The sequence below is a fragment of the Delphinus delphis genome, chromosome 2 (assembly GCF_949987515.2).
Source record: "Delphinus delphis chromosome 2, mDelDel1.2, whole genome shotgun sequence".
Classification (NCBI taxonomy): Eukaryota; Metazoa; Chordata; class Mammalia; order Artiodactyla; family Delphinidae; genus Delphinus; species Delphinus delphis.
The window spans coordinates 130,197,088-130,210,826 of record NC_082684.1 but is presented as its reverse complement, the minus strand read 5'-3'; the positions used below and the strand labels follow the sequence as shown (position 1 = coordinate 130,210,826).

The window sequence follows — 13,739 nt, the reverse complement described above, 5'->3', positions numbered from 1 at the left end:
TTAACGTGATCCTTTGTCCTCTGTATTTCTTGTGAATTGATAACTGAATCTAGAGCCTTGATCAAGTTCAGATTGAGTTTTTTGTTTTTGTGTTTGGGGTTTTTTGGCCAGATTGCTTAGTAGGTGGTTTAGTCTTCTTCCCATTGGAAGTGTGTAATGCCTATTTATCTCTCCGGGGAGTTGCCGCTATTGAAGCACAATGCCTAGAGCCATTAATTAATTAGGAGTTGCAAAAATGTTGATATTCTAATTTTATCATTTTTCTTAATTTATTATCTGGAATATAAAATATTTTATATTCTTTACAAAAGTAAAGAAATATTTCCTCATATCCACTAGAGTTTACCTGGAGGTCAGTTTGTACAGGAGAGGTAAGATAAATGCTTGATTCTTTGCCTTCATTTACTAAAAAAAAATATGAGTTTGTTCTCCAGAATCTTCTGGTGTTGGAGAGTGCCTTTTTTTAAGACTTTTAAGATCTTTATTCTTTAAATTTAGAAATTTTATCAGGGTGTGTCTAGTTGTTGATTCCCCCCTCCCCCCATCAAAGCCTGGAACTCGAACCTTTCCATCTTCTGTCTCATATCTCTGCAGTTGTGGAATAGTTGTTCTGCTGTCTGTTTAATCATTGCCTTTGCTCTGTTTCTCCCCTTCCAGCTGGTCTTCTTGGGGCGGGAGGGATGACCAATTTCTACGGGTTAGGCTCTCTCCCAAGAACTGGGGCATTCCTGCCTTTGCCCTAGGGCTACTTGCTTAGGCTAGGGCCTCCATTCTCATCCAGGGGGAAAACTCAGCTCTTTTCATCTGGATCCTGAGACTTCAACCCACCCTTCTGGCCCACTTGGATGCTGATTTTAATAACTGCTCAAGGAAAGGTAATTGGTATTTGGATTGGATTTAGGAAGGGAAGACTGCAGGGATGCAATCAAATTACATTTTTTCTTGAACCTCTTGGAAGTCTTAAATTAGACATTTTCAAACTGAGCATACCATAAAGATCTTTTAGATGAAATATTGCAACAAATATATGAAAAATAGTAACTGTGGAATTCCCAGATACCTGGTATCCTTCCCATGCGATACCTAGTAACCTTCCCATGCCATCAAGTCTTTGCTCAAGCCTCACCTCAGTGACGCCCATGCTGACCACCCTATTATATTTTAACATTCATGCCCTGTCTTTATACTCGCATTCCCCTTACCCTGCTTTGTTTTTTCCCTAGCTCCTAGCACTTTCTTATATACTAGATAATTTACTTATTATGTTCAGTGATGTGCCTAGAACATATGAAACCCAAAATGGATAATTTTTAACACTTTCCTCCCCTAAATGATGAAATTATTTTCATAAAAATTTCATAAATGAAATTATTTATTATGCAGACAGTGAAATTTATTGAGATTCATTATTATAAGTATGGCAGTAAGATAAATAAGAAAAAGGAAATGCATGCTATAGTATAAGGCAGGAAAAAAAGCACAAATGTTTAGCCAGTTTTTTATATCTAGGTAAATGTCTGAACTTTGCTTCTTTGGTTAGAGGCTGATATTTTATGTAATTGATTTCTCTTTAACTAATAAGTGATTTAAAAAAATAATACTGAAAATCTCCAAATATACAATCTAGGCAACTAATGATAAAATTGCTGATATGTTTTATTCTCTTTTTTGCTATTTAGTTTGGAAACATTTAACAGTTTAAAAGAATAATATTTTAATATTAAAGGTATTATTCAAATTTAGTAACATATTTTGAGTGTGAACTAAAATTTGCATTTGCCAAACAAAAATGTTCCATCCCGTTGCTTGCACTTCCGTTGTTTTAAAATTTTAAGCACAAATATAAATGCCGAAAAGAAGGTCTCATAAAATGACAGCATTGTAATAACTCACGTTCTGTTTCTTGGTATTTACAGTCCCTGTGCTATCATTGTTTATTTTGAATCTATGGTTTAAATGCAGAAGAGTGTCATACCACAGGGTTGAAGTGAAGTGCATCCTAAGAAAGGGTTTGAGACAACAACTTTGCATTAGGCAAGCTTGAAGTATGTCAAGCCTTATGAGCTTCTCTTGAAACAGATGTATGTGGTTAAGTCTGCGTGTATGTGGGCCAGCTTTATAACTGGGAGTTTTCCAAATGAATGTCTATGTAGAAAACAACGTTCATTAAAGAATAAATAAAAATCTGATAATTTGAAACTTACATGTGTATTATTTAAACTCAGCAGTAACTGTAGCAATTGTTTAGAACTTAGATCAACAAAAGATTTTTTTCAGGGAGGGGTATTTCATCAGTGACATTGATTAGAGTTGCCAGCTCATGGTAGTAATAAAAAGCAGCTGCTTTTTAGTCAGTTTGACTATTGTTTATACATTCTCAACAAAGCATTCCCTTATTGCCTGTACCAGGGTTGACTGCTCCCACCATTTCACCCTTAGTGTGCCACTAATTATATTTATTGTTTACTGTTTTCTGTACCCTTGCCCTGCATCCCATCCCACATTTGCTCCATGAGAGCAGCTAATGTTTTGTTCAGTGATGTGTCCCATCTAAGAAAATGCTTGGCATCTGTTAGGTGCTCAGTAAATATTTGTTGAATGAGCAAATGAATCAATGAAGCTCATGGTCAGGGACATTCCCTTCTATGTTTTTTTTTTTCTTTCCCTAACATTTAGAAGAGAGATCAGTACATAGTGAGTACTTTGTTAATGTTAAATGACTTAAATGCTCGGTATATGGTCTCTTTTCATGAATTTCCACATGAATTTTAGAATCAGCTTGTTAATTTCTACAAAAGAATTTAGAATTTTTGATTATTACTGCTGTAACAAATTGCCACAAACTTAGTGGCTTACAAAAACCCAAACTTAGTTTGTTTACGCTTTGCACACAGTTCTGGAGGTCCGAAGTCTAAAATAGGTCTTATGAGGCTAAAATGAAGGTGTCAGCAGGGCTGCATTCCTTCTGGAGGCTTTAGGGGAGAATCCGTTTCTTGCCTGTTCCAGCTTCTAGAGGCTGCCTGAATTCCTTGCCTTGTACCACCCTTCCATCTTCAAAGCCGGCAGTCACATTTCCTTCTTTGACTCTTCTGCCTCCTTCTTTCCCCTGTAGGGACCCTTCGGATTCCATTGGAACCATCTAGATAATCCACCTCTCCTAGTCTCAAGATCCTTAACTTAATCACATCTGCAAAGTCCCCTTTGCCATGTAAGATAAGATATTCATACGTTCCAGGGATAAGGACAGGAACCTTTGGGTGGGGATTATTATTCTGCCTACCTCAGCATCTTAACAATATTAAATCTTCTATCCATGAACAAAGTATAACTCCATATATTTACTATGTATTAAATTTCTGTCAGTTTTCAGTGTGCAGATCTTTCACTTCTTTTGTCATATTTATCTCTAAATATTTCATATTTTTCATGCTATTATAAATTTTGATGTTTCTAAAATTCCAAATTCCAGTTCTTTACTAGTTTGTATAAATTTAGTTTTCATTTATTGATCTTGTATCCTGCAATCTTTCTAAAATTCATTTATTAGTTCTAGGGAAATAAATTGGATTTTCTATATAAATGATCGTGTTGTCTGTGAATTAAGACAGTTTTTCTTCTACCTTTCCAGTCTGGAAAGGAAAGACTTTTTACTTCTTTTTCTTGCCTAATTATCGTGTTTAGAACCTCCAGTACAGTGTGGAATAGAAGTGGTGATATTCTTGTCTTGTTCCTTATCTTAGAAAGCGTTCAGTCTTTCACTATTAAATATGATGTTAACTATAGTTTTTTCATAGATGCCCTTCATCAGCTTGAAGTTCCTTCAATTCCTGGTTTGCTGATTTTTTTTTTCACTCAGGAATGGATGTTGAATTTTGTCAAATGTCTTCTGTATATTCTTTCATCTAGTGAGGTGATCCTATGATTTTTCTCTTTTAGTTTGTTGACATGGTGAATTACATTCAGTTCAAAATACTTCCTGATTTATCTCTTAATTTCTTATTTACCCATGGGTTATTTAGAAGTACATGATTTAGTTTCAAAATGTTTGGAGACTTTTTCAGAGATATTTCTGTTATTGATTTCTAATTTAATTTATGCTCAGAGAACATACTTTAAAATTTACTAACACTTGTCTTATGGCCCAGAATTTGGTCTCTCTCAGTAAGTGCTCTGTGTACACTTGAGAAGGATATATATTTTGCTGATATTGAGTGGAGTGTTGTATAAATGTCAGTCAGGTCATGTTGGTTGATAGTGTTGTTCACGTCTACTATATGCTTGCTGATTTTCTATGTTTATCAATTATTGAGGGAGGGGTGTTGAAATCTGACTATAATTGTGGATTTGTCTATTTTTCCTTACAGTGCTATCAATTATTGCTTCATGTATTTTTTATGGTTTTTACAAACATTTTGTTTATTTTAATGAAGCTGGTACTGACGATGTCCATTTAAAACCTATATCCCAGGCCAAAAAGTACAAATAAAGTCAAAAAGAGCAGTGTTCTGTTGTATACACTTCTGCATGAATAACTTTTAACTGCTAAGGAAAATTAGAACTTTTCTGGGATCTTCTGACAAGGTTTGTCCTTCATCTTAAAATGCTTTCTCTTCAGTGAAGCCATCTTTGGAGCTAGTCATTTATTCTCACCACCTTTGTCATCTTGACTCCAACCTGATATTCCTCTTCTTTTGGTCCAGACCCTCAGATTTTAAAAGTAGCTTCAAGTTAAGGAAAGGTCATTTTTCCACAGTTCGGTTCTCTGAAAAACTTCCATCTCCCACTGAAAATCGTAGTCCAAGAGTGAAGCAGTCACATGCTAAAACTTTCAAGGCCAGCTGGAAAGTCATTATGATTACTTGCATTAGTCAATCTTATCACAAGCCTGAAAGTGGACAGTCCTGGAAGGCGGCCTTTCTGTGCACATATGTAATTTTTAAAAAGGAGGTGGCAATATGAAGGGGGCTGAGGTTTGATCACCAAAAATCAGCACAGTGAAACAAACAATAATGAATAATAGACACTAGAATGCAAATTACCAGATGTTTTAAAGAGATGCCAGTTTTCAATTCTGTTTTGAACATCACGTTACAAAAGAACTATTTTTAAAAATAAAGAATTAGGGAAAATAAAAAAAATAAAAAGAATATCTAAACTGTTGAATGACCCCCTGTTTGTTCCTGATAAACTTCAATCACATCTTCTCCCTCTATTCCCAGTTCTTTTGGAGTATGATTATCAGTAATTCTCTGACCTTCAAGGAGAAACCTGAGTGAATTCATGGGAACTTCGTGTCTTTGACAGTATGATTCTTTGAGTTTCTTGAGATGTGTTGTCATTTTCACTCTGAAGTAAATCTCATTGCTCTCCTGTCCTGTGACTTTGAGTTTAATATATTCTCCTTCCTTCTTATCCCCCAAATCCTCAGTTGAAGGTTTTGCCTCCTGGTCAGACATGGTGACGGTGGCTTCCCCCGGGGTCTCTGCACAGCAGCGGCCTTGGGTAGGCAGAACCTTGCCTGCTTCATGTATTTTTCAGCTCTTATTGGGGGCGTGAATGTTTAGGATAATTATGTCTCTTGATTAACACCTTGTCATTATGAAATGACCTTCTTTATGCCTTTTGGTAGTCTTGCCTAAAATTAATAGCTATTCCAGCTTTCTTTGACTAGTATTAGCATGGTATATATTTTTCTCACCCTTTTGTTTTCACCTCTTCATTTTTTATATTTATATATAGTTGTGCCTTGTCTTCTCATCCTGTTGTCAGATTGCCTTTCCTTGGGATGTTTAAGCCATTTACATTTTTAAAAAATAAAATAAATTTATTTAAATAAAATAAATAAATTTTTAAATAAAATAAATTTATTTTTAAAAATCTCTTTAGAGGGCAAAAACAGAGCAGGACGTGTGTAAAGAATACATAAGGAAAGAGAAAAGGATTCTTAGTAATTTTTCATGTATTCTCACTGAAAAATAATGAAGAGAAAATGGGTAGCTGAGAAGCAAAATTAATCCTGATTAAGGCCATTTACATTTAATGTGATCATTGAAAGGGTTAGGTTTATGTCTGTAATCTTCCTATTTGTCTTGTGTTTGTCCCACCTGTTCTTCCCTTTATATTCTTATTCTTGCTTCCTTTGGATTCATTGAGTGTTGTCTTTAATCCCTTACATCAGTCTTCTTTTAAAGAAGATACGTAGACAGATAAACAAGTAAATATAAAGAAACAAAATTGGAAAAGGGAACAGGAACTATCTGGTTTAGGTAATGGGGCAGGGAGCTGGTGGCAGTTTTCACTAGGATGGTGAGGAAAGGTGACATTTAAACACATGACATTTAAGCAAAGACCTGAAAAAGATCAAGGAGTGAGTCATGTAGATCTAGGAGAAGACAATTCCAGATAGAGAAGCCCTGAGTTTTATAATCATGAATGTGCCTTGTAGGTTCAAAGAGCAGCAGAGGCCAGTGCGGCTGGAGCAGAGTGGCCGAAAGGGGCGATGAGAGCAGAGAGGTAATGGATTGTGGAACACCTTGCATGAGTCTCTGAATGAGATGGAAAGCTGCTCTAGGGCTTTGAACTGGAAATGGCATGACGTGACTTAGGTTTTAAAAGGATCACTCTGGTTACTGTATTGAGAATAAAATTTGTTGGAAAAGGGGAGCAAGAACAGAAGCTAGAAAGCCAGTTAGGAGGTTATTATAATAATCCCACTAGAGATGATGCCAGCTCAGACCAGACCTGGGAGAAGTGTTACATCCTGCATATTTTGAAGGATTTGCTGATGGGTATGTGTATGCAAAAAGTAGAGGATTCAAGAATGATTCCACAGTTTGGCCTAACGAAATGGAAAGATAGAATTATATTCTGAGATGGGAAAACTGTGGGAGTCAAAAGCCTACAACAGCCTGGTCCATGGTAGGTGCTTTGTGTTGTGAAAGACAATCTTGGGCATGCAGTCTTGCAATCCCCTCTCTCGGCTGTAAGAATGGGCCTTGGGCCTGGAACACTTACTTAGCAAGAAATAGAGTCCTCACAGCCTGTGCTCCTGTGTTCTGCTTAAGCATCATATGGCACCTGGCCAGCCCCACTGTTGTATCTGTCCCCTGGGGGGAGAAGGAGGAGTCATTGTGCTGTAGCCATGAGGGCTGAGTGCAGGCCAGCTGCCCTGCATGGCTGCCTAGGTTCCCCCTGCTGGCCATGGGGGAACCAACCCCCAGTACTGATACTGATCTTGCTCTGTTTCTTCTGTGTGAGTCAAGTGCTGTTCCCTCCACTGCTTGACTGTGTTGTTTTCCATGGTGACTCCAGTACCAAGATGTAGTGAGCAGAAGTGTTTGGACTTCTACACCTGGTGACAGGCCACAGATGCCACTTGCCCGACACTTTGTAAATATTCAATGAATGAATGAATGGGAAGGTTTGGACTTCAAGTTAGGGGCTGTTAATTTTGAGATGACTATTAGACCTTTAAGTAGAGATGTTGAGTGGTCAATTAGATGTAAAAGTTTGGGGACTTCCCTGGTGGTCCATTGGCTAAGACTCCACTTCCAACTGCTCGAGGAGCTAAGATCCCACATGCCGTGCGCACGGTGTAGCCAAAAAAAAAAAAATGAGATGTAAAAGTTTGGAGGGCAGGGGAGAAAAAACAATAAAATTATTTGGAAAGAATTGGCATCTCCATAACGAGTGTTTCTACCCAACAAGAGACATATATAAGAATGTTCATAATAGCATTATTTGCAGTAGATTTAAACTGGAAAACAAGATTCATCAACAAAAGAGTGAAAAAATAAATTGTGGTATAATCATAGAATGGTATTCTACAGTAATGATAACGAATGAACTGAGGTATATGCAACAACATTGATGAAGCCAGACATAAAAGAATTCTGTATGATTCCATTCATATAAATAAAACTAAACTATGGTGTTAGAAGTCAGGATGGATATTAGAGGGAGGAGGGAGCAGATAGTGATTGGGAGATAGCACTAGGGTACCTTCTGGAAGGCTTCTGTTTTTTTATCTGAGTGGTGATTGTGTGTTTACTTTGTCATCACTCATTGAACTGTTCATTTGAGTGTTGGACACTTTTGGAGATATATGTTATATTTCTAAAAAAAAAAATAGTTAAGCTGTTATGTTAGAATATTGCCTCCCAAAGAATTTGCTTAACAGACTCCAGTTTCTATAGTTATGCTTCATTCCTAGCTATTCTTGAGGTTTTAAGTGGTCATGAAACATACACGATAATCTATTTAAACTATAATGGGAAGAGTGTTGTACAAATAACTGAATTCCTAATATTGGGAAAGAGGATGAATAACAACCACTGAAAGAAATAATGCAGGGTTTAGCATACCCACCTTGACATCTAAAATGTTATTCGATTTTTAAGTTTGGAATTTAAAGTGAATTAGAGAAAACTCAGTAGGAAACCTTGAGTTTAAATATAGCAGTGAAGCTTCAAACCCCGCATATGGAACTATAAGATAGAACATTATTTCTCAATAGAATGCAGTAACCTTATAACGGTATACTTGAGTTAGGTATGTGTTAATTATTTTGAGCTTTGAGCATTAAGGTGAATCTACAATTTCATCCTATCTGTACAAGGATGTTTACCTTTACAGTGTTTATCAATGATATTAAAGACACCTATACAGTGTAGTCACTTAAGACCCAAATCCCACTCTTAAGTATCTATGAGTCATGACCTCCATGACATTTTGCTTTAATTGCCTCAACTCCCCACCACAACCGTAGACCAAATCTAACAAGATAAAATATAATGGGGGTAAGTGCAAGGTCTTATGTTTAGGTTCAGATGCAGAAAGTAAAAGTATGATTTACCAACATAGGTGATGAAATTTCAGGGAATTTTATTGATGTAAGATCACTCTTCAATGGGACTACCCCCTCAAAAGATAAATGTAATTGTAGGCTTCATTACTGCAAGTAATGGAGATAATTAGATCACACCAAGAATATTATGGTCAGTTTGGGGCACCCTATTTTTAAGAGTGACATTACAAATTGAAGCTCATCCAAAGGAAACACCAAGTTTTGAGGGGTTGTGAAAAATGGATTATGTGGCAAAGAAACTGACTCTGTAGTCTGACAAGAACCTGTAAAGCATTATCCCCATTTTACAGAAAGGAAACTGAGGCTCACAGATAATTCATGATTTATTAGAATGTAATTCAAAAGTGGTTGGCTCAGGCCCCATGTCTCTTGATTCCTCATTTACTATTTTTGTTTCAAAATATTGGTTTTAGTTATATTTTATAAAAGCCTGGCTGTTAACCCTTATATGAGGAAAACTTGAAACTATAGGGGAATGATTACAGATTAAATGAGGGAAAGGGAACATTCAGAGTGGGAAGATCAGTGTGAGAAGATAGTTTGGTTATAAGTTTATTAGTATTACAGAAATATCTTATACACATTTCTCTCTTTTTCAAGGTTTTTGACTCCAGTGAAGAATCTGGGCATCTTGTTCTCACCATAGTTACATCGGGTCATTTCTTCATTTCCCAAGGACAGACACTGTTGGTAGGTTTTATGCATACAGTTTAATATGTAGATATATTTATCTTTGTAGCTTTACATTAATTTTGTATCATCAAGGTTCTTCAGTCTCATTGAAATTCATCAGGTTCAACAAATTAAGCATTTATTGAATGTTCTATAACAGTGGAAAATAAAAAAACATAATGAATATTTCCTGCCCTAAAGGAATTTAGGGTTTTGTTGGGAGTCAGAGTGGATCAAAGGATTGAGATTAATCGGTGTTATAAAGGATTCTTCATTGGGGAGATTGGGTTGAAGACAGGTTAGATTTATAGAGAGATGGGTGTGGGTTTTCTGGATAGAATAAAGAGCATGTGCAGAGGGATAGATTTGAGAAAATAGCTAAAAGAAAACATGAAGCATGCTATTATCAATTGATAGAGTCCTCTATAAAACTCTAATTTTATTTTATTATTAAAGTATAGTTGATTTACAAGGTTGTGTTAGTTTCTGGTGTACAGCAGAGTGATTCAGTTGCACATATATATACATATTCTTTTTCATATTCTTTTCCATTATAGGTTATTATAAGATATTGAATATAATTCCCTGTGCTGTACAGTAAATCCTTATTGTTTATTTTATATACAGTAGTTTGTATCTGCTAATCCCAAACTCCTTATTTATCCCCTCACATTTCCTCTTTGGTAACCATGAGTTCGTTTTCTGTGTCTGTGAGTCTGTTTCTGTTTTGTAAATAAGTTCATTTGTATCATATTTTAGATTCCACATATAAGTGATCATATGATATTTGTCTGATTTACTTCACTTAGTATGATAATCTCTAGGTTCATCCATGTTGCTGCAAATGGCAAAATTTCATTCTTTTTTATGGCTGAGTAGTATTCCGTTGTGTGTGTGTGTGTGTGTGTGTGTGTGTGTGTGTGTGTGTGTGTACATCTTCTTTATCCATTCATCTGTCGATGGACATTTAGGTCGCTTCCATGTCTTGGCTGTTGTGAGTAGTGCTGCTATGAACATAGGGGTGCATGCATCTTTTTCAATTAGAGTTTTGTCCAGGTGTATGCCCAGGAGTGGGATTGCTGGATCATATGGTAGTTCTATTTTTAGTTTTCTGAGGAACCTCCATACTGTTTTCCATAGTGGCTGCACCAACTTACATTCCCACCACCAGTGTAGGAGGGTTCCCTTTTGTCCACAGCCTCTCTAGCATTTTTCATTTGTAGACTTTTTAATGATGGCCATTCTGACCGGTGTGAGTACCTCACTGTAGTTTTGATTTGCATTTCTCTAATAATTAGTGATGTTGAGCATCTTTTCATGTGTCTACTGGCCATCTGTATGTCTTCTTTGAAGAAATGTCTATTAAGGTGTCCTGCCCATTTTTCGACTGGGTTTGTTTTTGTTGTTGTTGAGTTATATTAGCTGTTTGTGTATTTTGGAGATTAAGCCCTTGTCAGTCACGTCATTTGCAAATATTTTCTCCCATTCCATAGATTGTCTTTTTGGGTTTTTTTTTTTATCGTTTCCTTTGCTGTGCAAAAGCTTATAAGTTTGATTAGGTCCCATTTGTTTATTTTTGTTTTTACTTCTATTGCCTTGGGAGACTGACCTAAGAAAATATTGCTACAATTTATGTCAGAGAATGTTTTGCCTATGCTCTCTTCTAGGAGTTTTATGGTATCATGTCTTATGTTTAAGTCGTTAAGCGGCCTTTGTTTTAAAGTCTGTTTTGTCTGATATGAGTATTGCTAACCTTGCTTTCTTGTCATTTCCATTTGCATGAAGTATCTTTCTCCATCTCATCACTTTCAATCTATGTGTTTCCTTCGCCCTAAAGTGGGTCTCTTGTAGGCAGCATATTGTAGGCTCTTGTTTTATTATCCAACCTGCCACTCTATGTCTTTTGATTGGAACACTTAGTCCCTTGACATTTAAGATAATTATTGATAGATATGCATTTATTAACATTTTAAACCTTGTTTTCCAAAAGTTCTAATTTTATAAAAATGCATACATTCTTTATTCTGAATATACATAAACACACACATATTGTAGGAAACTTTTAGAATGAAGAAATATATAAAGGAGAAATGAGAATCTCCTTGCTTGAAAGTTCATTTTTTTAATTGAAGTATAGTTGATTTACAGTATTGTGTTAATTTCAGGTGTATGGCAAAATGATTGTTATATATATATAAATAAATATATATATAATAAATATATATATACACACACACACATATTTTCAGATTATTTTCCATTATAGGTTATTACAAGATATTGAGTATAATTCCCTGTGCTATACAGTAAATCCTTATTGCTTATCTGTTTTAAATATGGTAGTGTGTTTATGTTAATCTCATACTCCTAATTTATCCTCCCCTCCCCCTTCACCTTTGGTAACCATAAGTTTGTTTCCTATGTCTGTTAGTCTGTTTCTGTTTTGTGAATAAATTCATTTGTATTATTTTTAGATTCCACATATAAGTGATATCATATAATATTTGTTTTCCTCTGTCTGATTTCACTTAGTATGATATTCTCTAGGTCTATTCATGTTGCTGCAAGTGGCAAAATTCATTCTTTTTATGGCCGAGTAATATTCCATTGTACATACCACCTCTTCTTTATCCATTCATCTGTCAATGGACATTTAGATTGCTTCCATGTCTTGGTTATTGTGAATAGTGCTGCTATGAACATTGGGGTGCATGTATCTTTTCAAATTAGAATTTTTGTCTTTTCTGGATATATGCCCAGGAGTGGGATTGCTGGATAATAATGGTAACTCTATTTTTAGTTTTTTAAGGAAGCTCCCCACTGTTTTCCGTAGTGGCTGCACCAGTTTATATTCTCACCAACAGTGTAGGAGGGTTCCCTTTTCTCCACATCCTCTATAGCATTTGTATTTGTAGATTGAAAATTTATGTTTGAATTGGTATTTAGAAACAAAATGAATAAAGAAACAAGACAATTATTAGCTTCCAATCAGAGAAATTGTACAAGAAAGGAAATGTAAGAGAAGGTTATTACATCATTTACATTGACATAATGGATTTGTACAAATATTTACTGAATATCTACGTAGGCATAATTTATTCACTTAACAAGTACTGTATGCTTGGCATTGTACTAGGTGCTAGGGATATAGCAGTGAACAGTAAAGACAAAAATCCCTGTCATCATGGAGTGTCATCATTCTAGTGGGGAGAAACAGTAATAAACAAATAGGTCAAATATATTTAAAAGACATGAATTTTTGGTGAATCCCTTACACATTCTGTTATAATATGGCAGCATCCCACAGTTGTGTATTGTGATGATTCATCTTTCCACTCTAGTGGAAGATAGCCTTATCTTTGAATGTGAGATGACCTGCAAAGTCATCTTTGCATTCCTTGTGACTTTTAAAATTTAGCACTACTTGTACAGTTGTGCTTTATCTGCCACTGTTAGGGCTTGTATCAGCTGCCAAGAGGTAAGATTTGTTGTTCAACTTCGAAGGTAGAATCCCAGATGGTGGACTGACGGATGCCTAGCACATAGTTAATTCTCCTTGTCAGTATCATGGGTCTTTGCTGAATGGTGACATTAATGCAGTTTGGCTTCCTCAGACATAGGGGCCCACCCTGTTCCTTATCTCTGCTCCATTCTTTTGCACCAATGGTAGATGTTGTTACAAACTTGGTATCATACATGGAATGATTTTTTGCACTGCAGTAACAAAACCAAGTTTATTAAATTCCAAGACATCACTATTGAGAAATATTGTAGCTCTACAATTTGGTGCATGTTGCATATACATATATAACTTGAGTAATATTTTTAAAAATTTTCTTTAAATTCTTTTTATTTTTTATTATACCAAATGTTTATATAATTTCAATGTGAAAAAAGCTTACATACATTTGTTAAGGTCTCATTGTAATCTGTGAGATGGATCACAAAGAAAGAGGTGAATGTTATAAGCCATACTCCCCCAAAAATTCACTCCATGCATTTTGATTCCCACAGTGTACTTTTTGTGTAAATTTGTATCTTCAAGATGATTTCTCAGATGTAATCATAAGCCCGTCTATCAAGGGAGTTTACATCAGCAGATTGGGCAAGCACATTACAAGGAAGTTATTTCCAAATCTAAAGCCCAGGATGGGCTGGGTCAGGCCCTGCACCTGCTTTCCGTTGCCATCATCACAGACTT

The 13,739-nt window shown here is 35.7% G+C and overlaps 2 protein-coding genes across 3 annotated transcripts in view; one reads left to right on the top strand and one right to left on the bottom strand.

Moving 5' to 3' along the window:
• The window catches only part of REC114 (REC114 meiotic recombination protein), a 165,001-nt gene that overhangs the window by 87,491 nt on the left and 63,771 nt on the right, over positions 1-13,739 (top strand). The window contains exon 3 of the mRNA XM_060002817.1: positions 9,467-9,556. Within this exon, the coding sequence (XP_059858800.1) occupies positions 9,467-9,556 (90 nt within the window). The remainder of the gene's footprint in view (positions 1-9,466; positions 9,557-13,739) is intronic.
• Positions 4,833-5,456, bottom strand: LOC132419808 (small ubiquitin-related modifier 1-like). 2 transcript variants are annotated; one of them, XM_060003699.1, is made up of 2 exons: positions 5,294-5,456; positions 4,833-5,221 (listed from the first exon to the last, which is right to left on the bottom strand). In XM_060003699.1, the coding sequence occupies exons 1-2, from the start codon at positions 5,454-5,456 to the stop codon at positions 5,151-5,153; spliced, it is 234 nt and encodes a 77-aa protein (XP_059859682.1). In that variant the 3' UTR covers positions 4,833-5,150. The 2 variants fall into 2 exon arrangements, with proteins under 2 accessions (XP_059859682.1, XP_059859681.1); XM_060003698.1 differs by having other exon boundaries at positions 4,833-5,456.

Excerpts from the sequence above, each read along its gene's own strand:
- LOC132419808 (XM_060003698.1), bottom strand. The coding sequence starts at position 5,456 with ATGTCTGACCAGGAGGCAAAACCTTCAACTGAGGATTTGGGGGATAAG.